Source organism: Schistocerca cancellata, chromosome 1 (genome assembly GCF_023864275.1).
Source record: "Schistocerca cancellata isolate TAMUIC-IGC-003103 chromosome 1, iqSchCanc2.1, whole genome shotgun sequence".
Classification (NCBI taxonomy): Eukaryota; Metazoa; Arthropoda; class Insecta; order Orthoptera; family Acrididae; genus Schistocerca; species Schistocerca cancellata.
The window spans coordinates 323,633,479-323,660,602 of NC_064626.1; the positions used below are offsets into that span (position 1 = coordinate 323,633,479).

Genomic DNA, 27,124 nt, shown 5'->3' on the forward strand with positions numbered 1-27,124 from the left:
CTGCGTCGTTTTCGAGGGGCGCAACATTCATTTTACTGCCAAAACCCGACTTTGTAATGTAATAGCCGATTCCGGTGAACTTGTCTACCAATTTTAGAATACTTCTCGGATTCTTTTGCGAAAAATTTGAACGTAAAATTTAACGAGCAAGCCGAAGAAATATTGTTCTATTTAAAATATCGTAATTGATTCATTATCTCGATCTATACAGCAGTTAAGATTCTACATTGCCCGCATCTCGTGGTCGTGCGGTAGCGTTCTCGCTTCCCACGCCCGGGTTCCCGGGTTCGATTCCCGGCGGGGTCGGGGATTTTCTCTGCCTCGTGATGGCTGGGTGTTGTGTGCTGTCCTTAGGTTAGTTAGCTTTAAGTAGTTCTAAGTTCTAGGGGACTTATGACCACAGCAATTGAGTCCCATAGTGCTCAGAGCCATCTACATCACATAACAAAACTACATGCCTCTGATGTACTATCATTTGCCAAGAACCTTGTTTTGATAACTGGATTCGTTGAGTAAATAAAAGATGTGTTACGTCTTATGTGAATCATCGTGTATATGAATCGCTAACGGCCGAAAGCAAACTTGTACAGAATTTTTAAAATTCGTCATTTTTTTCTGTTTTCCGTCTTTCCTTTAGCTGCTTTAAATTCCTTGGAGGAATGTACCGTCTATGCAACCATTTGAAGGCAGTTTGTTTGTTGCCATACACGTTTGGCTTCATTTATTTGGGAAGCACCATAAGTGACTTGTAATACATGTTTCCTTTTTTTACATACAATAAACTTATTATGTGGTAGATATAATATGCTGCTCTATTACATTTTGTCCTGTTTTTCTCTTATTTTTTAGATTAAAATCAACTTTTGTAGCACAAACTTCGTAATGTAAACTTATCGTTCGGTATTACTTACAATTTCCACACTCATGTGTGTGGTCGTGGAGATGTATTCCTTAGTTTCCATACTCCAGTAGGCCGACAAAAGAAAGACAAATACACAACAGCAGTTGGCAACACTACACACCAAAAACACACATATATTGTTCACAAAATGGAAAGTACAAGTGATACATGCGATGTGACAAGCGTGGGCGAAAGAACGCCAGAAACTGGCCAGCTGGAATATGGAAACTAACGAATACATCTCCACGACCACACACAGAGTTGACTGCGCTAGAAATCGTAAGTAACACATTACGAACTTTGTCCTAAATAGTTGATTTTAACGTAAAAAAACAAGAGAAACTCACGAAAAATTGTAATAGAGCAGCATATCTACCACATAATACGTTTATTGTATGTAAAAAAAGGAAACATGTATTACAGACCACTGATGATGCTTCACAAATAAATGAAGCGAAACGCGTACGGCAACAAACAAACTGTCTTCAATTGCTTGCATAGGCGGTACACACGTCCGAGATTTTTTAAAAATTCGTTTCACGCTTGAAAGGCGTCCAATTATGTAGGCACTTTGTTTATTCCAGGTAAGGAACTTGTCCAGAATCAATTAAGCGCCTTTAGTAGGACCTATAATTTGTAAAATAGGTCCATTTTCCTTCTGAAGAAGGCAGATTAACATCTGTCGAAACCATGGTAAATGTTTAAAAACCTTTATATCTCTAACTAGTTGGCTGTTATTTTCCATTCCTGACAAGTTTCTACGTGCACCTGAACTGAAGCGCAGCCACGTTTACGATTTTAAGAAGAAGAAAATTTAAATTGAAAATCACGAAGAAATGTTCTTTCCCCATATTTCTTGTAGTCTAATAGCACGAATTTGGTGAGATACGGTGTATGAAAACAATGCATAATTGAAATTCAGATGTCAAAAGCCTTAAAGGCGAAGGGCTTGTTTAAAGTGCATATTGAAACCCATTGTGATTAAAGAAGTAGACTATACACTGGAATATGAACAGACAAACGGCTAACAGGCACAGCACAAGCAAGAAAGACTATTTTTGTGGATAGTGAGAGACGTTTCTACGAGTGTTCTAAAAGCAACAAAAGAAATTATTTATCAGTATTATTTGTATATGTCGTCGACCGTTCTTGCTTTAGCAATTATACGGTTTTCCATTTTTTTTCGTTAGATTTTCGTACACAGATACATTTTTTCAAATGTTTAGCCTAGAAAAGGGACTGTAGAATTTGAGACTCGGAGAAGTTAACCGATATCCACTACTAAGACTTAACTATTTGAAAAGTGACTCTGAAATAATAAATTAAACTTGCAATAATTTTATTAAAACTGAACATTCTGAGAGAACATACTCCCAGATTTCTGTCACAAGAAATCTCCAATTTCTTGAATATCGTAAGAGCAGTACGACTAGAATTTCGGTTAGGATGTTTTGATAGCTACGACAAACTTGTTGTCGCAGTCTAAATACTGAAATGTAATACATACTGTTACTAAGCTGAAACAAGTGCCTCAAAAAGTACTTCAATAGAGACAGAGGAAGTAGGATACAGTAAAGCCGTTTCTGTGAAATTGTCTGGAAACAAGATTTTCGTTTTGTATTTGTTATATCTGACGAAATAAGTGGAGGCAGTGTCCGTAGAATGTAAATAGCTTTTTATTTAGTGTTGTAAACTTCTAGCTTCTATTAGCTCCACTTGATAACCTGAACGATGCAATGAAAGAGTCAGCTGTCAGTAACATAATGTCGAATAAAGGACGATAAAGTAAATGCCCTTTAGATTATCTGTCACCAGTGTAGGTTTTGGTGCCGTGTCTCGTGCACAAGAATCTTTTGTTACTTGAGGAAGAGTTTCTCCGGCTGCCCGATGGACTAAATGATAAAGGCGTGATTTTAACTAGAGCGATAACGAAGACAATGCCAAGAGAATTACGGACGTCTATACGCCACGGTCAAACACGTGCTCCTTGTATCTGCTTGGTATTCCCAGGTAACGCTTTCTGCGCACTAGATAACTACATGGCATTGCCGTACGACAATAGCACTGGACGATATAATAAATCAGGTAGCTCTACTTCCGGGCGCACGGGCATTGACTTGACGATGGCATCACAATAACTCGAAAACACATAGATGGTAGATTATGTATGATTTACTTAAATTCTTTAGCGGAGTACACCATGTAATTAACGTTAGCGTCAACGTAACAGATCGACAATCGAAATCATGGCCCAGACATCAGTAGACAGCGCTCAAACAATTGCAGTATTCCAGGACGCCACCAAGATGTCTCAGCTTGTCTATCGTAGAGAACTCTCAGCTAAAAAGTAATACATCACATTTTACCAGCATCTCTGAACCAGTGGTTATGCTTAACTCTTCATGATTTCCTTCCTCTCACGGTTTCTAGTACCGAAGGATCGTAGGAGAGCCTCTGCGCAAACTATGGGCAGTAATTGGCAGTAAGCTGAATCCTCGACTGTCCACCCCCACCCCCTCCGCCCCCTCCCCCATACACGAAGTCAGAGTGGCTGATAGCAGGGCAATGTTGGCAAAAGACAAGATTATGGGTTGAGAGATTAGTCTGGTACACAGTTTTAGCTTGCCGCAGAGCAGTCATAAGTAAGTTTATAAAGCAAGATAAATACGTAATCCGATCTTCCGATGAGATTGGCTGGAATCATTTAAGTTTTGGACCCATTCAAAAATAACCTATGATACGATTTTAGTGTTGATGCCGTTAAAGTTGTTAACAAAATATCTAATACCAGAATTTTACTTATACAATTTTCGTTCTCTGTAATGAATATCATTCGATTACGATTTCTAACCTTTTAATGTGTCCATAGAGGATTCAGGCTTCCAGAAAATATAATTTGAAGATTTTTCGTCATGCCGTAAAAGATGTCTTGAGAGCGCCAAATGCTGATGATTATAAAGTTTTTTAATTTTCGGTTTTCAGGCATCATAACCCACAGATATTCACAAAATAACATCGTAAGACCCCAAAAACGTAGACAGAACATAGGTTCTCATTGTCTCAAGCATCACAAGTTTAAAACAGTTTATAAATGCCCACCTAAGCACAAGTAAACACAAGTAAACGAAGGAAGACATCGTCACTTCACATGTTTATTAGGATTATCTGTTTCGATATTTATTACTGGATGCAACGTCTAATTACTGGGATGCACAGTTCGTCAGTACGGCGGAGTGTGACAAAAAAATAAAATCAATCTTCACGCTGCTAATAGCTGGGCTTTGCAGTAATTAGGTGTTGGATCCGAGCATAACCTGTAACTGATAATCGTAGTAAACGTACGAAGTGATCCAGACGGTGTCTTTCTTCAGTTATAATCACAAATGGTCACGGATTTCTGAGACGTTATTCCTCCTGTTAAGAGAGATTTTCAATGTTAAGTGCTGCATCTTATCCCAATTTTGTATTTTCCATTCTTCTGTTGATGTTGTACCTGATGTCTTATTTCTCCTGCCTTGAAAGTCTTCTAAAGCTAATATTTTATTCTTAGAAATGTTTCTTCATATTATTTACTACTTCCTGATGTTTTTTCTTCTAACTCGTTTCTTATTTCTGTGTTATGCGCTATTCTTAACTTATTTTTCCAGAAATACGGGAATATTTGTTTCTTTAACCTGTTTTCATTCATTCGCTAGAGGGGTCGAAAGAAGATTAACCTTCACTTTTCCATTATTTGTAATATTTTCTCTGTATCCTGGTAGATGTCATAATTTCTTTTCATTTTACAACCATCTATAGTCTGTAGTTCACCCATTATTTTTCTAATAATTCAGTATCATGTATCTCTATCCTCTCCAGCTGCATATAAACATTGTGGCACAGAGTTTTAGTTACATACTTCTAATTATGCATTTCCCGTTGTAGATGCTCTTTCCATTCTATTAACTCTTACATCTATTGCTAATTTTGCCAGTTCACCTTGATGTATGGTTTCTCCATTTTTATTTACTGGCTTCTCCATTTTAATTTACTAACTTGCTGTATTTCACTTATTTGTGTTTTTATGTATTTTGATATAATTTTTATATTTTCCATGGACTTCTGCTCTGTAACCTTAAATTCCGAGAGCCTTTCTTTTCGCTGTACTTCCCAGAATATTTATTTCACTCATTGCTCCTGCAAAATTCCGGAGGTTTGACTTTAATTCAGTTTGATTTCTTTCCCACAACTGATGGTACAGTTTTGTGACTTTCTAGCTTGATATGCTTACAAATTATTTCTGAAACACAGGAGAGGGTAGACAAATAATTTACAGGTAAATAAAATGCGGAGGTAAATGCAATAGCATTAATAATGTTATCAAAACTAAATGCCTGTTGTTTAAATGGAATAAAGGAATACCGATAAAACAGGACCACTGCCGACCGCGAGGTTGAATGCCTTCTGGTAATGCTGCGGGAAAATGACGCAGTAAGGAAAGAATGTAAGCGGAAGAGAGACAAATGGGCAGTCATTATTGCAAAGTTACGGGCAACAAATGAGGAAATCCACTGACATAAGCGATTTTAACAAAGGAAACTTTGTTGTGGCGCTTCCACTAGAAATGAGAATCTCTCAAACAGCGAAGATGGTCGGCTGTTTACGTACTACTGTCGTGAGCATCTATGGAAACTGATGGAATAAGGCGAATTCCAGGTGGTAGTGGACGTCCAAGTCTCATCGTAAAACGTAGAGGTCGGAGCGTCCCGTCACTGTGTAATCCAGGATAGATACCATCTGTGGCAGATCTTAGAGCTCTGACAGGTACAAGTGTTACGGACCACACAGTTCAAAGTCCATTGTTGACGATGGAGCTTCACATCACACGACCCTTACGTGTCCCTGTATTGACCCAACGACATCGTCAGTCACGATTGCAGTGGGCACAGCGTCACTGAGTTTTCACCGTAGATCAATAGAAACGTGTCGCCTGTCGAATAATCGCATTTATTATTACACCAGGTCGACGGTTGAGGACGTAACACGTTGTCATCCAGGGAAATAGCTGCTTGAAACATGCACCGTACCACAGATGAAGGCCGGAGAGAATGTAACTACGCTTTAGGGTACATGAAGTTGGGATTCTGGTTTTACTAGAAGACACCATGAAGGTGGCGAACTACGTGAACGTTATTGTGGACATGGTTGAAGTCTTCTCAGCGATAATTCTCCGCGACACAAGGCCGGAATCGTGCTGATGTGGTTTGAGTAGCGTGATAGTGAACACACATTCGTGTTTTAGCCAGAAAATGTCCGTGATCGGTACTCTGGCGTCAGCTGCAGGCCCACATACCGCCGTCCCGTAATTTGCGGGAATTTAGGGCCCTGTTAGTAGACATCTGGTGCCACATACTTCAAAAAAATGTTCAAATGTGTGTGAAATCTTATGGGACTTAACTGCGAAGGTCGTCAGTCCCTAAGCTTACACACTACCCAACCTAAATTATCCTAAGGACAAACACACACACCCATGCCTGAGGGAGGACTCGAACCTCCACCGGGGCCAGCCTCACAGTCCATGACTGCAGCGCGTGAGACCGCTCGGGCGGCGCTGTTAAACAGGTGGTCCTAGTGTCTTGGCCCATCGGTATATATTGAAAATATTTCACACATTTGTGAATCGTGGACTAACACAACTGCGGATTCAAATCAAAACAAAGATAAATAAGCGTTAGCGCAGTGCAACAGAGCAACGAAATGGAACACGTGGCAACAATGTTTATCTAACAGCCCACTAATAATGAGATTCGAAAACAAACGCTCTTTATCTGACTGAGATTAACTGCCGGTGTAAAACTACATAATCAACTAAAAAAATGGAAAAGCAAGGGAGTTTCGATATTAACCGGAGCAAAATAATTAAAAATTTCAGCCTCCTCTAGACCTACAAGTAAACTTAAATTTCGTATAAGCACTCAAACTCAGTGACTAAAAACCACTATCAAATATTCTAAGTTCGATGATAAGTTAAAGTATTTCACTAACGCAATTCCTTCGTAGCCCAGACTATCTCGACTGCCGTCGAGAATATCTGCTCGTAAAAGACCACAACGCCGAACAATGACAGGCAACCAAGCAAAGACTAAAAACGGTACGCACACTGCTACTCTTCTTTAAATGCTTCTGTGAGGTCCCATACTACCGAGTGCCTGCTAAATGTCGAAACAATGACCACCATCGTAAATCAAGGGTATTTCCACGGATATACAGTGAAAAACGTTAATATTCCGACACTACTTTGTAGCATCATAACTTTATTCTTAATAAAACAAACTAAAACATAAGCAAGTGGGCCTATTATATTAAGTTATATATCCTGTAAATAATTACATAAACTTTATTGACGTAACTTATAAAAGTTCTTTAATAATAAGATTTAAATGAACCTCGGTTCTGTTTTCACGTTACTTTAATATTCGCACACTTTTCACAGTTAATAATTTGAAGACAAATTTTTGTGACAAATATACAAAGGGTGTTCGGAAATTCCCGTTACAAGTTTCTAGGAATTGTTAAGGGGATTGAGTATATATTACTTTGAATAGGAAACTATGTCCAGAAATATAGTTTCTGTGTTACAGCCGTCTGAAAACATGTTTACTAGGTAGGTTTTCAACAGGTTAGTCATGGTGGAGGGGGGTCTTAACGTCGGATTAGGTACTGTCTTTTGTCGCCTATCATACCTGTCTCATCTAGTTCGGGCCACATTGATGTGTCTGTGAGGTGGTATGGAGTGTTGGAGGTGGTATAGACGTAGTTGTTGGTTATAGCAGACGGTGCTTGGAAGTACCGTCCATTGCTCGCGCATTTGCCCGTCTTCTCGTTGACGGATTCTCTTCAATATGATGCAGTACAGTCTCTTATGGTCCAGGTGTTCAACGTCTCCATCGAACTCCACAGTCTCGTCTGCTGCCGGTGAAGGTACCTCTTTCTCGAAACCATTACGTAATTGTGCTGAAAAGGGTAATCGATGGAACAGACGTGCACAGCGACCTTGATGAAGGTGACGAGCAGCTCATCGATTTCCGTGAGCTTCGCCATACAGAAGAATCTGTCATGTTTCTCCCCTCGTAGTAAACTCTTTAGCTATTTCCATTTTCTTCTTTCGATTCTGCTTTTTCCCGTACGGTTTCATCCTAGCCACTCTTCCATTGTACCCGCTATCTTTCAATGCTCTGCGAATCTTCTGAGATGTACCTTCTTTCTGGTCTCATCTAGAAGTTCACTTGGTAATCTTGGTGCTCTGAGTGTAAGATCCTTCTTTATTTTTCATATTACATTCCTTTTCGTACTCGACTCCAGCTTCTTAGGTTGGCCCTTTTGAGGTATAGAGACTCAGTTTCTAATCATCTGACGGTATCTCCTTCTGCACTCTCACTCATATTAAGCGTGGCAGCAGTTTGTCTATATGGTTTACCTTTCGCGTGAAAAATTACAATTTTTGATGTGTCAAAACGGGTATTACTTTTGCGTGACAGTGTACCGTCTGAACTGTAGACCGCGCTTGGAATCAAACAATGTCTTCTAGCTTATAGTAACTTACTACGAACGGTCGAAACAAGTACTTCATTGCCAACTACCCGAATATTAACGTAACGTGAAAATAGGCCAGTGTTTTGTTTAAATTTCACATCGTACTATTTAACCGCTGTTACAGGTTATGTACATTGATTGGTTGATTTGGGAGGAGAGGACCAAACAACGAGGTCACCGGTCTCGTCGGAGTAGGGAAAGATGGGGAAGGAAGTCGGCGTGCCCTTTCAAAGGAACCATCCCGGCAATTGCCTGAAGCGATTTAGGGAAATCACGGAGAATCTAAATCGGGATTTCCAGACGCGGGTTTGAACCATCGTCGTCCCGAACGCGACACCAGTGTGCTACCCACTGCGTCACTCTCTCTGTGTTGTGTAGAAAAATTTAACACTTATTTACTGGACGTCTACATTAATATAGTACCTGAATGTTGATATGTTTGCTTTTTAAAACTAAAGTTATTATGCTACAAAATAAAATACATAATGGCACGATAAAACTACGGTTACTGCGATTAATTTGTGACATCTCGTTACAAAACAACATAATATTACTTAACTTACTAAAAGAATTTCTAAACTACCTTTTATTTGGTTTTACAATATGAAATAGTTACACTAAAATTACAAAATAAGTATGTGATCAGGCGGAAGAAACTTCTTCCTTTTGCCCTCTAGATACCTGTTTTTTCGTGCACATGGTTTTATTATTTGCACTTCAGTAGTGATTTAATACAACTTTTAGTAAATGCCTTTGACATCCATAATCATTTGAGGTGCATCCGATAGCTAAGGGATAGGTTGTCTTTATCTCGGTTATGTGACTGATGCTGTCTTCTTACCACGTGTAGCTTGTGCAGGATTTATTGCCGTGGCGCATTTGCATACCTGTATGTTACAAAAAAAAAAAAAAGTCTGGAACTTTTGATATACATCATGTATTCGAAAGGTGGACTGGTGTTTGCTGACTGTGTCAGCTTTCGTTTGATACTTCATACCAAGTGATCACTAACATGGATAAATTAATATTAACTTCTACTGTCCATTGCGTTATTCATAATTAAAAACAATTGTAACTCCTTAATACTTATCGTAGAAGAAAGCCTAGTGTTGTAATGAGCTCATCTCAACACCGTGATTTTTATGGTATATTTATTTTTATTGTGTCTGTAACGTAATTTCCCTGAAAATACAATATCCATCTGATATTTTCGTCTCTGTAGTGGTCGTCGTCTGGCCCATGGCTCTGTGGATCCGCCGGCGAAAGTTGCGCGTCCACCGGTCACTCGGCTTACCTGAGGCTAGCCCCAGCTGGCCGCCAAATCGGCATTTAACTCCTCATCCACCAGCGCATGCTTTGTGAGCAGTCTCTTGGTAATGTCTGAAGATGAAATTGACAGCAAAGAAAACTCTGAGCAAGTTTTAAACAAGAGACCTTTAAAGTGTTTATAGTTGTTTTACTATACCACACCACATTCTTGAAGCTAGCTTTATTCTGGCATTAGTGACAAATTTTTTAAAATTATTTATTTTTAGGGTTCTGTGACCTCGTCTGTACCTTAGCGGTATAAATGTTTTAAGCTTATGAGTCAATGCAATGAAAAGTTACGGCAATTCATATAAAGTATTCTGGTACGGGGCAACTCATTCAAAAAAAAAAAAAAAAAAAAAACCGTTGACTTAGAATCACGAAATTTGGCAAGAAGCAGTGTTTTACAGTACAACTAAACAATGGTTATTTGTAACTATATGTGACACGAAAAATATTTTTTTCTCATTTGTTATCCGACTTCCAAATTAAAATTTAAACTTTCATTAAAGTCTTGGAATCCCTGTGGACCGTCATCCTGGCGGTATCAATGTCCGTAACAGGCAATAATTGTCAATATCCTCGATTCCGGAAATCGATAAACTGTCTGTATACATAATCAAGTTTGTTCGGAAACCTCAGTGAGCGAGTGGTAGTCATACCCGGCACATTATTACACGCACACACACAATATATATATATATATATATATATATATATATGTGTGTGTGTGTGTGTGTGTGTGTGTGTGTGTGTGTGTGTGTGTGCGATTATACCCTGTCGGATCACCCGAAGATTCTTGATTCTATTTCCTTTTTTTCCACGCTGCTCTTATTTTTTCTGCAAGGGCTCTCTTCCTTTCCTCTGTGAATTTTGTTACTGCTTTCTTCGGAGCTTCGTTCTCTGACTTAACTTCCCATCAGTCAGCTTTCTGGTTTTAGATCAAGCAAGGGTCAGGGTTGTTTGGACAGAGAGTGACAAAACTTCTTCGTTGTTCGTAAAACTTATAATTGATTTCATGTGAGGCGGCTTCAAAATGGTTCAAATGGCTCTAAGTGCTATGGGACGTAACATCTGAGGTCATTAGTCCTCTGGACTTAGAACTACTTAAACCAAACTAACAACACACGTTCATACCCGAGGCAGGATTCGAACCTGAAGCCATAGCAGACTGAAGCGCCTAGAACCGCTCGGCCACAGCGTCCGGAGGCCGTTTCTAAGTGGAAATTACAACGTATCTTAGCCTGAACATTTCTGTCACTGGAAGTGGGGAACAGCACAAGATCCAGTCTACTTGCTCATATGCTCTGTGCTGGAACAACATTGCTCAACACTGGACACGATCGAGGAAAGTAACAAATCCATCGGAGTTTCTGAGTTCTGAAAATGCTGACATCAGTTTCAACTATATTAAAGTTTAACTATTTGATACCAGTTATGTGATGAACAGTAAGATGATAATGTTTTTCACTATAGACAGAGGTTTCAACTAATAGTCAATGAAACGGCTAACGTTGTTTTATTTCTTTACAAAGAAGAAAAGAAGAAACTGGAATAATTATTACAAGACTTTCTCATGTGTATGTACAGAAGTGTGTATGACAAATGGGATAAAATTTATTTTTAAGTTGAAGAAGTTGACATTAGCGTATAATCAATGAAATGTTACAAGCAGCGTTTTCTAGTGACGCAGGATTGGTAGAGTTCTCTCTCACAGTATTACGTATCATAACGTGTCTTTTGGATGCAGTTTAGTAAGGTGGAGACATCAAGCGAGTTAGCTCTTGGCCACTCAGTAGAAGTAGTGCGTGGCGTCGATGGCGCTGAGGCTGATGGAAGCCAAGCTGTGCAGCTGATCATTGATGATGGTGACCACGCTGTCGCTGAAGAATCCCAACAGCCACGAGGCGATCAACGACACCAGCCAGTTGAGGATGCCCAGGCCTGTTATCTCTACCTCAACGTTCCTGTGGACACAAAGAAACATGAATGTTGTGACTGCATCTCCAGAAAGTGTAGTGAGTAGGCAGTATCCTTTAATAGACACACACAAACACATGCACACACACACACACACACACACACACACACACACACACACGACGTGTCGAACATTTTGAGAGGTGGTAGTACTCACCAGAACACAGAAAAAGTCCAGTAAACAAGGGCTCTAAAATGTATAGAGGTATCGGCACTCGTTCTTCTTCGATACTATGAAACAAAAATTTTCTATTCAACAAGTGCTCATAGCTCTTAAGGTATGTAATTTAGAGCCCATGTTTATTTTTCCTCGCTCTGGTCTATGTTTCTTATCTCCTAAACCTTGGAACTCAAAGAGCTTGCAGTGGAAGAGATGCGTCTCACAGTATCGAAAATTATCAAGTGCCCATAGCTCTTACCGTATAGAATCTACAGCCCATATTTATCAGACCATTCTTCTTGCTTTTGGTGGTTACTGCCACCTCTCAAAGTGTAGACACTTATATTAACAGCCTGTATACGCAACACGCATGCAGGTGTCATAAATCTGTTGCGAAGTTCGGGAAGATAGCAAGAGGATCATGGGTCGGTACGAAGAATCTAAATTATGCACCCAGGTATATCCGACAGGTTAAGGAAACTAAAAGACGTTACGTCACACTGACGAAGCAGTTGCTAGAAATATTTTATATTTTTGATGTAATTCATTGTGATGTAAAAGAATTACTGAGAAAATTTAGAGAACCAGGTTCTCCAGCTGACAGGAGAATGATTCTATTGCTTCCAAAGCAATTATCGCGTAAGGGACGTGGAGATAAGAGAAATTAGAACTCGTGCAGTCAGTGTATATATGAAGAAAGTATGTACATGAAGATATAGACGTCTGAAGATAAGCAAGCACTACCTGTTGTTGTTGTTGCGGTCTTCAGTCCAGAGACTGGTTAGATGTAGCTTTCCATGCTACTCTATCCTGTGCAAGCTTCTTCATCTCCGAGTAACTATTGCAACCTACATCCTTCTGAATCTGTTTAGTGTATTCATGCCTCGGTCTCCGATTTTTGCTCTCCGCGTTTCCCTTCAATACTAAATTGATGATCCCTTGATTCTTCAGGACGTGTCCTACCAACCGATCCCATCTTCTAGTGAAGTTGTGCCACAGATTCCTTTTCTTCCCAGTTCTGTTCAGTACCTCCTCATTAGTTACATAATCAACCCATTTAATCTTCAGCAATCTTCTGTAGCATCACGTTTCGAACGCTTCTATTCTCTTCTTGGCTAAACTATTGACCATTTATGTTTCACTTCCGTACATGGCTACACAAATACTTTCAGAATCGACTTTCTGACAGTCAAACATATTCTCGACGTTAACAAATTTCTGTTCTTCAGAAACGCTTATCTTACCATTGCTAGTCTACATTTTATGTCCTTTCTACTTCGAACTGTCCTGAGTTATTACATCGTCTTGCCACTGCAACAGCATGAATATTCTGCATCCAGCAAAATGCTAAAATAATTCAAAAGAAATAGTGAGATACACACAGAGTGCTCCCCATAAATCAAAACTCGTCTAATACTTTAAGTGTCTCATGGTTGTGACCACCCATTGCACTCTGTGTGGATCTCAGTATTCCTATGAATGTGTCTTGACTTTCTTTAGTCTTGCTTCCATTATCAGCCGGAACTGATTGAGGGATAATTCTCGCACTTGTCAGTTCTTGCCATATTCGAAATTATATCGATGATATTTTTCCGAAAGTCAGATAGTATGTCGCGAGACTCTACACACAAACGTCAACTATTTTAGGAAATCTGATGGAATGTTGCTATCCCTTCTGCCTTATTTGATGTTAAGTCCTCCAAAGCTCTCCTAAATTATTATTCTGATACTGCATCCCCTTCCTCAAAGTCGACTTATGTTTCTTTTTGTATCACATCAGACAAATCAAAATCAAATAAGAGTCGAGGAACATGAAAGGGAAGCAGTGGTTGGGAAAGGAGTAAGACGGGGTTATAGCCTCTCCCCGATGTTATTCAATCTGTATATTGAGCAAGCAGTCAAGGAAACAAAATAAAGATTTGGAGTAAGTATTAAAATTCATGGAGAAGAAATAAAAACTTTGAGGTTCGCCGATGACATTGTAATTCTGTCAGAGACAGCAAAGGACTTGGAAGAGCAGTTGAACGGAATGGACAGTGCCTTGAAGGGAGGATATAAGATGAACATCAACAAAAGCAAAACGAGGATAATGGAATGTAGTCGAATTAAGTCGGGTGATGTTGAGGGTATTAGATTAGGAAATGAGACACTTAAAGTAGTAAAGGAGTTTTGCTATTTGGGGAGCAAAATAACTGATGATGGTCGAAGTAGAGATGATATAAAATGTAGACTGGCAATGGCAAGGAAAGCGTTTGTGAAGAAGAGAAATTTGTTAACATCGAGTATAGATTTAAGTGTCAGGAAGTCATTTCTGAAAGTATTTGTATGGAGTGTAGCCATGTATGAAAGTGAAACATGGACGGTAAATAGTTTGGACAACAAGAGAATAGCCGGCCGAGGTGGCCGAGCGGTTCTAGGCGCTACAGTCTGGAACCGCGCGACCACTACAAGAGAATAGAAGCTTTCGAAATTTGGTGCTACAGAAGAATGCTGAAGATTAGATGGGTAGATCACATAACTAATGAGGAAGTATTGAATAGGATTGGGGAGAAGAGAAGTTTGTGGCACAACTTGACCAGAAGAAGGGATCGGTCGGTAGGACATGTTCTGAGGCATCAAGCGATCACCAATTTAGTATTGGAGGGCAGCGTAGAGGGTAAAAATCGTAGGGGGAGACCAAGAGATGAATACACTAAGCAGATTCAGAAGGATGTAGGTTGCAGTAGGTACTGGGAGATGAAGAAGCTTGCACAGGATAGAGTAGCATGGAGAGCTGCATCAAACCAGTCTCATGACTGAAGACCACCACAACACAGACAAATCTTCCCCCTCATAGATGAATTCAGTGTACTCTTTCCACCTATCCGCTCTCTCTCCAGCATTTATCAAGGGAATACCCGTCGCTCTCTTAATGTTACCACCCTTGTTTTAATGTCATCGAAGGTTGTTATGACTTTCCTGTATGCTGAGACTGTCCTTTCAACAATCATTTTTTTTCGATTTCTTCACATTCTTCATGCAGCCATTTCGTTTTAGCTTCCCTGCACTTCCTAACTGCTCATTCCTCAGCGAATTGTACTTCTGAATTTCCCAGCACAGTTTTGTACCACCGCCTTTCATCGATCAACCGAAGTATTTCTTCTGTTAGTTACGATTTCTTCGCAGTTATTTTCGTTGTACATATGTTTCTCTTTCCAACTTCTGTGATGGCTCTTTTAAGAGATGTTCATTCCTCATCAAATGAACATACTATCTAATGAGCTATTCCTTACTGCTGTATCTATATCCTTAGAGAACTTCAAGCGTGTCTCGTCATTCATTCACTGATTCACGTGATCAGACCCAATGGACCGCGCGCCACCACAGTTAGAGCTGACCATCTGTCTCTGTCTTCTGCTACCTGTCTCCAGTTTTCCGCGACTCCCAGCTGCAACAAGTCTTCTTTCACTCCATCGATCCACCTCTTTCTAGGTCTTCTCACTGGTCTGATACCTGACGGGACCCAGTCCATTGCAATTTTGGGGCCGCTTGTTGCCTCCATTCTAGTTACAAGTCCAGCCCACTGCAGTCTTTTGCTTCTCATCATTCCCAAGATGTTAGGCTTCTTGTAAAGGTCTTCTAATTTTGTGTTGTGGCGTCTTCTCCATTCTACGGTAATCTGATCTCGGACTGTTCCAAATATGTTCCTGAGGATCTTCCTTTCAAATGTAAGCAGGCGGATAAGGTCTTGTTTTCCAGCGCTCCAGGTTTGTGAACCATGAAGTACTACTGGCATTTTTAATACCTTATACAATCGTAGTTTTAGTTGTTCAGAAACATTTCAACATTTTAATATAGGGTCTAGAGAGTGATAGTATGTGATTCCCGCCTGCAGCCGTGCTTTTGTCTCTCCTTTGGTTGATGTTACTTCTGTAAAAATTGATCCAAGATATTTGAACTCTTTCACATATTTATACCTGGTGTGGTTCACAATTAAATTTTGAGAGTTTTGGATCTTTCTTTCTATGGTCATATACTCAGTCCTTAGTCCTTCCGTATCCCACTTCTTTGCGGATTGATTCTTCCTCAGTAATCTCTTAAACTTCAGCCCATTCTTCATCACTGCTACAGTGTGATCTGCGTCTGTACCTGCTCCTGGGTACGCCTCACAATACAGTATCTGATTTCTAAATCTCTGTCTGACCATGATGGAAACTAATTGAAATTTTCCCGTCTCACCCGTTCTTTTCCAAGTATACCTCCTCCTCTTGTGATTCTGAAATTTATTACAGAACTCAATTAATCTTTCTCCTCTCTCATTCCTTGTCCCAAGCCCAAATTCTCTTAATTCTCTTAGTTCGCTAATTATTAATCTTTTCTTCTACTCTTTCCCTTACCACTGCATTCCAGTCGCTCATGACTATTAGATTTTCATCTCCCTTTGTGTATTGTATTACTCTTTCAATATCCTCATATACTTTTTTTAATGGTTCAAATGGCTCTGAGCGCTATGTGACTTAACTTCTGAGGTCATCAGTCACCTAGAACTCAGAACTACTTAAACCTAAATAACATCAATCGCCTGGAACTCAGAACTACTTAAACCTAACTAACCTAAGCGGTCGCGCGGTTACAGACTGTAGCGCCTAGAACCGCTCGGCCACTCCGGCCGGCATACTTTTTTTTTAACTCTACATCTTCAGCTTGCGATGTCGGCATGTGTACCTGAATTACCGTTGTCGGTGTTGGTTCGCTGTCGATTCTGATAAGAATAACCGTATCACTGAACTGTTCACAGGAACAAACTCTCTTCCCTACCTCCCTTCATAACGAATTCTACTCCCGTTATAGCATTTTCTGCTGCTGTTGACATTACCCTGTGCTCATTTGACCAGAAATACCTGTCTTCTTTCCATTTCACTTCACAGATTTGCTAGTTTCCCTATGTGATGTAACTTTTGCATTTCTTGCTTTTATGTTTTCGTTTTCTTTAAAGGCGAAGACAAAAGGAGAAGCGGTAGCCCAGCGTAGAGCCTGCACCTACCGTCACGTATTTTTTATTTAAAATGTTAAAAAACATAAGACGTTTTTCCTGTTCCTCGGTAAGAGGAACGCACGTTAATTTAGAGCGTGATCAGCGGCAGCAATTTTAAGTTGAGAGTACAAGTAAAAAATCTGTATTTTTTTATCTGTGTAGAAGAAGTAATACATTCGTATTTTCGCCAGTGAAAAATTGAGTTCTTATTCCAAGTAGTACAGTAATAAAGAAGAATTCAAGAAGCCCACCTGTATGCTTCGGAGTTACATAGAAGATCCGATTACAAAGGGAATTATGGACACGGTCAAGAATTTGTAAGTGGCTACGGCGATGGGACGTAGTACTCGTATTATTAATTGGTAAGCATAAACCAACAACAAGAGAAAGAATATTTCGTCCATACAGAACTAATATGAACCAATACGTATGAACCCATTCGCAGGCATAGCCCAGCTTATTCTGGTTGTCCTAGCGCCGAAAAATTAATCTCATTATTTCTATATATATTAACATTAATTATTATATATTTTTATTATATTATAAAGTCCTACTGTATTGTGAATCTTCAGGTTTTGGCGGCGCAAAGACTGTTCCATTAAGTTTCGGGTGTGCAGCCGCAAGAAATCTCCTTCTTCTTCTAATATTTCGGCTGTAAAACGTTCAGCCATCTTCAGAGTGAGCCGAAAGACTGCCGCTCCAGTGCTTGCTTCGTCCCTTTATACTATTGTACCGCGCGACTGCGCATGCAGCCACAGATGCAAATGCGTCAGAGACGTTGGTCGGCGGCAGAGACGTGCATAATGCGCGAGTTGTATCTATGACTCCGCAGTTGATCTTTGTTGGCATATCGATATATCATTGTGAGCTGCACTGTGACGACGTGTTTGCGAGTTTATTACAGCAAGTGCCGGATTCCAGGATTTATCAAGATTGAAATCACTGTCTCTATTAATTAGGTTCGTCGTCAAGCGTATTTCAATTGCCTTCTTTACTATCGAGTCCCAAAATGACGATGTAGTTGCCAAAATTTCGACGTTGTCATACAACATACTGTGACCATTATCAATACAGTGCTCTGCCACGACCGACTTGTTAGGTTGTAAAAACCGTGTGTACCTCTGGTGTTCTGTACATCTTTCTTGGACAGTACGAGTTGTTTGTCCGATGTAAGAGAGGCCACATTCACATGGAATTTTGTAAACTCCAGATTTTCTGAGCAGCAAATCATCTTTGACGGAGCCCACGAGTGCAGCTGTCTTAAGTGGAGGACGACAAATCACTTTTATTTTGTGCCTGCCGAGAATGCATCCTATTTTTGATGTCTCTTTATTTAGGGAGACAGTATACCTATCACGTTCAACCTTCTGACTTTCCACGCCCCGATTCGCTGAACGTTATCTCTCCATTGGTTATTAAACCTTTTGTCATAGTCACGTCCCCCTTGGCAGTCCTCTCCCAGAGATCAGAATGCAGAGATCATCATGACACCTTTTTAATTACAGGTCACATGTACTGGGGATACACGTTAGGTATCTTTAGTGCAGTGACTTCTATTGCCTTCTGCATCCCCATGTCGTTGATCATTGCTGATTGTTCCGCCTTTAGGGGCAGTGTCCCACACCTAGGAGAAGAGAGTGCCCTGCTTTCCGCTCCTCCACCTTGTTCGACAAGGCCGTAGGTAGGATGAGGGTGACTTCTTATACCGGAAGTCTTCGGCCTCCAATGCTGATTATTAATCAAATTTTAACCAGTGGCGTATTTCGAACCCGGGACCGAGGACATTTTGATTACTAATCAAAGACGCTACCCCTATAAAAATTGTGGTATGAAACATATGCCTTAATTTGAGGAAGAAATTTCTGAGAATATGCATTTGGAGCACTGCATTGTATGGCAGTGTATCATGGACACTGGGAAAACCGGAACAGAAGAGAATAGAAGAGTATGAGACATGGAGCTACAAAAAATGTTCAGAATTAGATTGAATGACAAGAAAAAGAATGAATAGTATCTCCACGGAATCTGCGAAGAAAGGAACATGTGGAAGACATTCACAACAGAAATGGGTATGGTGTATTAAGACATCACGAAATACCCTCCATGGGACCAGAGAGAACTGTATAGAGTAAAAACTATGGAAGACAGCGAGTAGAATACATCCAATAAATAACTGAGGACATGGGGTGCAAATGCTGCCCTGAGATGGAGAGACTAGCGCAGAGCAGGAATTCGTGACGGGCCAACAAGCTTACTCGAAGTAGTCAATGCTGAGCTTCTCGATCGTGGGAGCGATGCCTGACATGAGGTTGACGCTGGCCTTGAGTGAAGCCGAGGCGGAGCCGATGGTGGCCGATATGGAGCCGTTGGGTCCCAGGCCCATGAAGTCCACCTCGTAGTGGTCGAGGCCCACCTGCACAACAAACGAAAGTGCCAATTAGGCCTTAAAATAACACTTGGATTTGACGAGTGACAACGAGATAGTTTTAATTCCTAAATAACTTAGTATCAGTCTCGAAGCTAAAGAAAACCGTCAGCACAATAGCAGTACTGTCTTCGTAAAATGGACTATAGCTACATAAGGAGGACAGCAGCGCTACTGATCATGAAGGATTTGTGTTCCTAAAACATATTTTTTCTAAGACTGTGATCGTGCTGTGATCGTCATTAGTGAGCAAGCCGAGGGTTACTGTGTAGAATCTCGATGGAGTGCCGATTCTGCAAAAAGCAAATGGTTTCTGTATAAACTTTAATCACTTGCCAAACGTTAATCAAAATGTGTAATTTCCATTGGTGACTTGGTAGAAGAGGAGTGAATGATACAAAACAGATGTGTTCAACTAGAACATTAACAGAATCCACATATGACACGTATCATCGCATGTTCGACTCTGGCTTAATTCAAAAGCAGATTCATTAACAGCTTGCTAACGTCGTTCTTCCACGTTGCCATGATAGATCATCTACTAATTATAGATATTTCTATTTCTGCACAATGCTTCAGGGAATGCTTCAGGGACAGTGATAACAATGAACAAAATATTAATAGAAAGAGGGAGTACAAAAAAAGAACAGAGTTTATTTAGTGTTCTGAAGAAAGGACGATAAGAAGCACTGGTATTGGTACTTACGAATAGGTTGTCAGCCTTAGTCTTTCTTTACGTTAAAACTGTATGCTTGACCGAGAGTCTTGCAGCCTGAATTATCCACGCACAGATTAGGATTCACCTTGTTCCTTTCGATCATCCAAGGTGAGCATTCATGCTGCTCCACGGATGCAATCTGTCAAACCGTTTTGCAACAGTTTCCTAGCACCTACGAAGCGCAAAACTCATTATGGAAGCTGTAATGTTGTTGGGCAAACCATACTGGCAAAACAATGAGGTGATTTATGCAAACCGCTGTAATGAAGGCAGGTAACCGGACTTCTCAAACAGGAGTGTCTCAATCACAACGCCATCTCGAGACTACTAAGAAAAAATTACGCTCATACTTTGATTTTTATATCTGAAACAATGTTTCTATTAAAAAGAGAAAAAAATATACTGCTGTGTGATTGTCAGATAGCAGTAGAAAATTTTAAGAATGACAAATTTTAGGGTCAAGATGATGTAGGACTCGTTTCGTAGAATGTAAATGGAATAAAGTGAAGGGAACTTAATGGTCTCGAATGAATAAAAGTTTTCAGTAAACCAGAAGTTTTCAATAAATAGATGAATAACTGAAGGAAAAAGGACTACAATAATACCACCATGGAGAAAAAATATTAGTAAGATTTAATGTGTAATAGAATATTATCAACGAGCGCTTTTCCACCTTAAGGCACCAACTGCTATTTTAGAAAGGTAAAACGTAGTTAAGGCAGACAGAATTGTTACTGTTTACCAGACTAACCGATTTTATTTTAAGTCGTAGTATCCATTACTGAAAGTCATTTGTAACTAATTGCACTTAAAATATGAATTTCTACTGTTGCACACGCGCTTCGAATTTGATAATTATAAACACTGTTTGAAATTCCATCGGCACGTAGTCACTCCGAAATTTATTGCCATTCTAGTCCCCCTTGTTGATGGGTTTAGATGCCCCTCTGAGTCTCGACAAGATACGCTTCGCTCCAGTCATCATGACACAGATGAAGCTGATTGATATCAGAAGAAAACGCAGTTTATATTTCGCTCACAAACAGTCTACAAGAATCCACTGATAATCAACCAACTCCCCTTGTTAGCAAGTATTTTTAACCTATAATCTGCACATAATGACGTTTTATGAAGTCGGCGTGGTATGACCAGGGTATCGCTAAACAGTGCTTTGTTATATATACAAACAATTTAACTGGATAACTTTGCCTTTCTCAGGTCTACAAACCATCTCATCTGTGTGTCGATTACATGGAATCTAACGTTAGCTCTAAATCATGATGACATAATCTCATACAAGAATAACTGTAGGGCGAAAGTCTGAGGCTACGCAGCTCAGTTAAATATTGTAGTTGCCAAGATAACACGCAGATTACAATTTTTAACAATAAGTAACTCTGTCACGAGTTTAAGGCAAAGTGATTGGGTACCTGTTCTTTCAGTTCGAGAAGTTGATGAAATGTGAACCGATTGATTACGTCCCGATGAAAAGTATTCACCTTCCCCGTCGTGTTTCATGTTCCCTGAGAAACAGCGAGCGCAAGTAGACATAATGTCTCTGCTATTACAGCATCCACCGTCTTTGCAACATTAAGTGGATCCAATCCGCAGCCGGCCCTCGATTAGAACATTTCAGTTCTGCGAGTCTGTGGGACTAACAAGGAGAAGCCAAAATCCGTGCGTTACTGAAAACAGGACATTGCCCTCCACCGTACCTGCAGGTCAGCGATGCCCAGAGATCCAAAGACGGTGACGCCGAGCCCCTCATAGGCGAGGCTGATGTCGTCTTTCCTCCGCAGGTTCACGAGGTTCTTGATCCACAGACCGTCAACAGCTAGCGAACCGTGCCAAGTAATCCACAGAATCTGGAAATTAAAAAACACTGTAACAAACTTGTTTCAAATTATTTTATTACTATTACATTTTTCACATACTACTCGTAAGACTAGATTGATTTCCTCATTTTGTTACTGCGGCATCTCCCTATTTCTTCATGCATTCCACAGAAAAGTCTTTCAGTAGTCTGTGTCGTGCATTTTAATTTATCTTTCGATCCTCGCATCTATGGCTCTGAGCACTATGGGACTCAACTGCTGAGGTCATTAGTCCCCTAGAACTTAGAACTAGTTAAACCTAACTAACCTAAGGACATCACAAACATCCATGCCCGAGGCAGGATTCGAACCTGCGACCGTAGCGGTCTTGCGGTTCCAGACTGCAGCGCCTTTAACCGCACGGCCACTTCGGCCGGCTCGCATCTATGGCTCAGGTAAAATTAGCTACGAGTAGACACAGATGGCTACACGTCTCACCAATGTCTCTCTTATGTACTATCCTTGTGCTTCTGTGACATATTTCTATTTTGCAACTTATAATTTCACATATTATCGGTGCAGTTAATTATCTGAAATGGCTACAACAGACTTTCGTAGTAATAAACAGTCTCATCTTATTGAACCTATTAATTAATTTTAATAATTCGTAGTATTTCGACACATAAGCTTCAGAATCAGAGGTTAATTGATATGCTTATATTATACTCCGATAGAAATACTAACGGTTTCTTCTTTGAAGGAATTCTCAGCATTCACATTTCAGTTCTGTATGGTTTTCTGAGGAGAATTTTTAATTTAAGAAGCTTTTGGCTCACGTCTGAACCGGAGCTGTTAGTGTAGATGCCAGTGTACAGTTTTATTTTTCACCTGCTCTCCTATTAAAGGTGAGTTCTTATTTGTAAACTTTGCGTTTATTCTGCTTCAACATTGTTCAGGTTTTTAAGCGCAGAAAAAAGGTTAGACATTGATTACGATTTTCCCCTCTCCAAAGAGTGTATCTGTTTGTTTCACTTTCGGTATCCATTTTACCTTATTATAGTTCAGTGTTTCACGTTAGATACGGAATATTCTACTCTGTCTTACAGATCGGTGTCTTAACACAGAACACAATGAGAAGATAGTGTATTGTCCCATTCAACACTGTTCTACAAACAGTACCCAAAACGTTACTTATTACTGAACTTTGTATGACGTGTCTTGTACAACAAGGACGGAAATTTTTTTTTATTAAGAATGCCCATATTGTGCTCATAAATTCCTACTATACATGCCTTAAAAGTCACTTCAGACGTATTATTTTTACCCCACCTAAGACACTACACGGATATGTACAAAATATTATATATTTTCCATGCCCCAGTAGATTTGCAGACTGGACGTATTTAGCTTCTCCGAGAACTGTTCACTAATGAACCGTGATCTGTCGTAACATAAACGTGTTGCTTAAGTAACCACGCAACATACTGATTTTTAACGTCAAATCTGTTCTGCGATTGAACTCGTTTCCTTCTAACTTACTCTTTTTGTGACTGTTACGAGTGATGTGATACATGTGTTACTTCTACACATCTTGTAATACCTGGCCCAAGGCCACGAAATATTGATCCTTCTGAAACTTCCTGGCAGATTAAAACTGTGTGCCCGACCGAGACACGAACTCGGGACCTTTGCCTTTCGCGGGCAAGTGCTCTACCAACTGAGCTACCGAAGCACGACTCACGCCCGGTACTCACAGCTTTACTTCTGCCAGTACCTCGTCTCCTACCTTCCAAACTTTACAGAAGCTCTCCTGCGAACCTTGCAGAACTAGTTTGGAAGGTAGGAGACGAGGTACTGGCAGAAGTAAAGCTGTGAGTACCGGGCGTGAGTCGTGCTTCGGTAGCTCAGTTGGTAGAGCACTTGCCCGCGAAAGGCAAAGGTCCCGAGTTCGAGTCTCGGTCGGGCACACAGTTTTAATCTGCCAGGAAGTTTCATATCAGCGCACACTCCGCTGCAGAGTGAAAATCTCATTCTGGAAACGTCCCCCAGGCTGTGGCTAAGCCATGTCTCCGCAATATCCTTTCTTTCAGGAGTGTTAGTTCTGCAAGGTTCGCAGGAGAGCTTCTGTAAAGTTTGGAAGGTAGGAGACGAGGTACTGGCAGAAGTAAAGCTGTGAGTACCGGGCGTGAGTCGTGCTTCGGTAGCTCAGTTGGTAGAGCACTTGCCCGCGAAAGGCAAAGGTCCCGAGTTCGAGTCTCGGTCGGGCACACAGTTTTAATCTGCCAGGAAGTTTCATATCAGCGCACACTCCGCTGCAGAGTGAAAATCTCATTCTGGAAACGTCCCCCAGGCTGTGGCTAAGCCATGTCTCCGCAATATCCTTTCTTTCAGGAGTGCTAGTTCTGCAAGGTTCGCAGGAGAGCTTCTGTAAAGTTTGGAAGGTAGGAGACGAGGTACTGGCAGAAGTAAAGCTGTGAGTACCGGGCGTGAGTCGTGCTTCGGTAGCTCAGTTGGTAGAGCACTTGCCCGCGAAAGGCAAAGGTCCCGAGTTCGAGTCTCGGTCGGGCACACAGTTTTAATCTGCCAGGAAGTTTCATATCACCGCACACTCCGCTGCAGAGTGAAAATCTCATTCTGGAAACGTCCCCCAGGCTGTGGCTAAGACATGTCTCCGCAATATCCTTTCTTTCAGGAGTGCTAGTTCTGCAAGGTTCGCAGGAGAGCTTCTGTAAAGTTTGGAAGGTAGGAGACGAGGTACTGGCAGAAGTAAAGCTGTGAGTACCGGGCGTGAGTCGTGCTTCGGTAGCTCAGTTGGTAGAGCACTTGCCCGCGAAAGGCAAAGGTCCCGAGTTCGAGTCTCGGTCGGGCACACAGTTTTAATCTGCCAGGAAGTTTCATATCAGCGCACACTCCGCTGCAGAGTGAAAATCTCATTCTGGAAACGTCCCCCAGGCTGTGGCTAAGCCATGTCTCCGCAATATCCTTTCTTTCAGGAGTGTTAGTTCTGCAAGGTTCGCAGGAGAGCTTCTGTAAAGTTTGGAAGGTAGGAGACGAGGTACTGGCAGAAGTAAAGCTGTGAGTACCGGGCGTGAGTCGTGCTTCGGTAGCTCAGTTGGTAGAGCACTTGCCCGCGAAAGGCAAAGGTCCCGAGTTCGAGTCTCGGTCGGGCATACAGTTTTAATCTGCCAGGAAGTTTCATATCAGCGCACACTCCGCTGCAGAGTGAAAATCTCATTCTGGATTGATCCTTCTGTTTGACTCTTAAACCTGCGACTGCAGTTACCAAATGAAACCGATGTAAAAGTTAAATACAGGGTGGTGAGCAACAGTCTGAAAGGTTTGTAAATGTATTTCAGGGTAGGATGTGCTCAAAAGCAGTTGTTGAGAAAATTATTCAATATGTTGCGCCATTTTCGAGTTAATTAGCATTGAAGTTAACGAATCAAGCCGTTGCGTGCGCAAATTCAAACGGCCCTCCAGATAGAGTTAGTGTAAGTTGTTCTCATAGCTTAGATGTTAATGCACGAAACTGCTCAGCCTTTGACTTAGGAAACCAAAGGAAGAAAACGTTTGATGATACCGTCTCTGATGGGGCCGTTTGAATTTGGCCGCGCGACGACCTGATTGGCACACTTCAATGCTAATCAACTCGGAAACAACTCAATGTATCGAACTCTTTTTTTCTTAACAATTATATGCCAGTATGACATACGCTGCAACATCCTTGCAAGCTGTTCAGACTTTTTATGACCACCCTGTATCAAACTCATTATCTGGTTTCATTATGATGATGTGCAGCATTTCAGATTGCAGTCCATTCGCATACTTCAGGACTGTGCTGCGGAGGTTTGCGAATTCTAAGTATTTTCAGGTGAGTATGCAGGGTGTTGCGGAATGAAGTTTTCGAAATTCGGGCGGTTGCTCAGTACATTTTTCGCCAGAGAAAACTGGACCTAAATTTTAAGTGGAGTATTCGTATTTTCAGCATTGTGGGATGATTCATTTCCTATCCCTTCGATAGCTCCCATTCCATCCATTAACACTATGTTGCAGATTGAGGGGCGATGGCCCAGAGAAGTATGCAACTACACAGATACACCTGAGTAATTTTACAGCTGTTTTCTTATTGTGATGCTCTTGCGCTCTGTATAATTGTACAGGCAGATCATTATCAACTGATCTGAAAAACGTCTGTCCTTATGGAGGGTAAATGGGTGGAAACATAGCCAAACAGACGACTACCTATCAAACCAAAAGTCACTAAAAATTTATTGTAGACTGAGGGAAGCAGGAACTATGTCAGGTGAAAGGACATCAACGGAAGCCGGCCAGTGTGGCCGAGTGGTCCTACGCTCTTCAGTCTGGAACCGCGCGACTGCTACGGTCACAGGTTCGAATCCTGCCTCGGGCATGGATGTGTGTGATGTCCTTAGGTTAGTTAGGTTTAAGAAGTTCTAAACTCTAAGGAACTGATGCCCTCAGATGTTAAGTCCCATAGTGCTCAGAACCATTTGAACCATTTTTGAACATCAACGGAGGACAAGTAGAACCCCGAATTCTAACAAAAAATTTTGGAACACGCAGCTGCTAATCAAAGTACAAGTAGGCTTGCAGTTGCCCATTCGATGCATATAGATCATTTGAGTGTCTGGTGATTCCTGAACAGTGATTATTCTAACAAATTCATGAAAATACGCAGATTAATAATTCTGAATAATGAAGACCGCAGTTCTTACTCTGGTTCCCCCACCAATGTCCCATAAGTTTCGATGGTTACTTGTCCGCCATATTTTACGAGAGAGAGTTCTTTTGACTTCCGTAACACCTACGCGTGTGCTGTTGAAAATTTGAAAATTCACTTTTTTAAAAAAAGAAGCATGTCCACAAGATGACTGTCGACGAGCGTCATCTACTTTACTGGATTGCTATTCATTTTAAACATTGATGGATAGATGCTGATATTAATATAATAATTCGACTTTATACTTCAGTTGTGTACATAGAATACTATAATTTTTGAGCTCTTAGTCTGTAATTGATTTTATACTAATCTTCTGTTTGAACCTATAGCAATAATTCACCGATGGACGTCCACTCTATATCTACATCTATACTCCGCAAGCCACCTTGAGGTGTGTGACGGAGGATGTTTTGTATACCACAGTCACATCCCTCTTCACTGTCCCATTCACGAAGAGTTCGTGGGAAGAACGTTTGCTGGTAAGCCTTCGT

General features: G+C 40.8%; 1 protein-coding gene and 1 non-coding gene across 2 annotated transcripts in view; one reads left to right on the top strand and one right to left on the bottom strand.

The window, feature by feature from the left end:
• Nucleotides 1-11,573: 11,573 nt before the first annotated feature.
• LOC126174255 (uncharacterized) overlaps nt 11,574-27,124 on the bottom strand; it is a 46,403-nt gene continuing 30,852 nt past the window's right edge. The window contains exons 9-11 of the mRNA XM_049921024.1: nt 21,794-21,943; nt 19,191-19,348; nt 11,574-11,748 (exon numbers count right to left, since the gene is read on the bottom strand). Coding sequence (XP_049776981.1) covers nt 11,574-11,748; nt 19,191-19,348; nt 21,794-21,943 — 483 coding nt within the window. The remainder of the gene's footprint in view (nt 11,749-19,190; nt 19,349-21,793; nt 21,944-27,124) is intronic.
• On the top strand, nt 24,989-25,063 carry Trnas-cga (transfer RNA serine (anticodon CGA)). The gene has a single exon. It is a non-coding gene; the product is annotated as a tRNA-Ser (tRNA).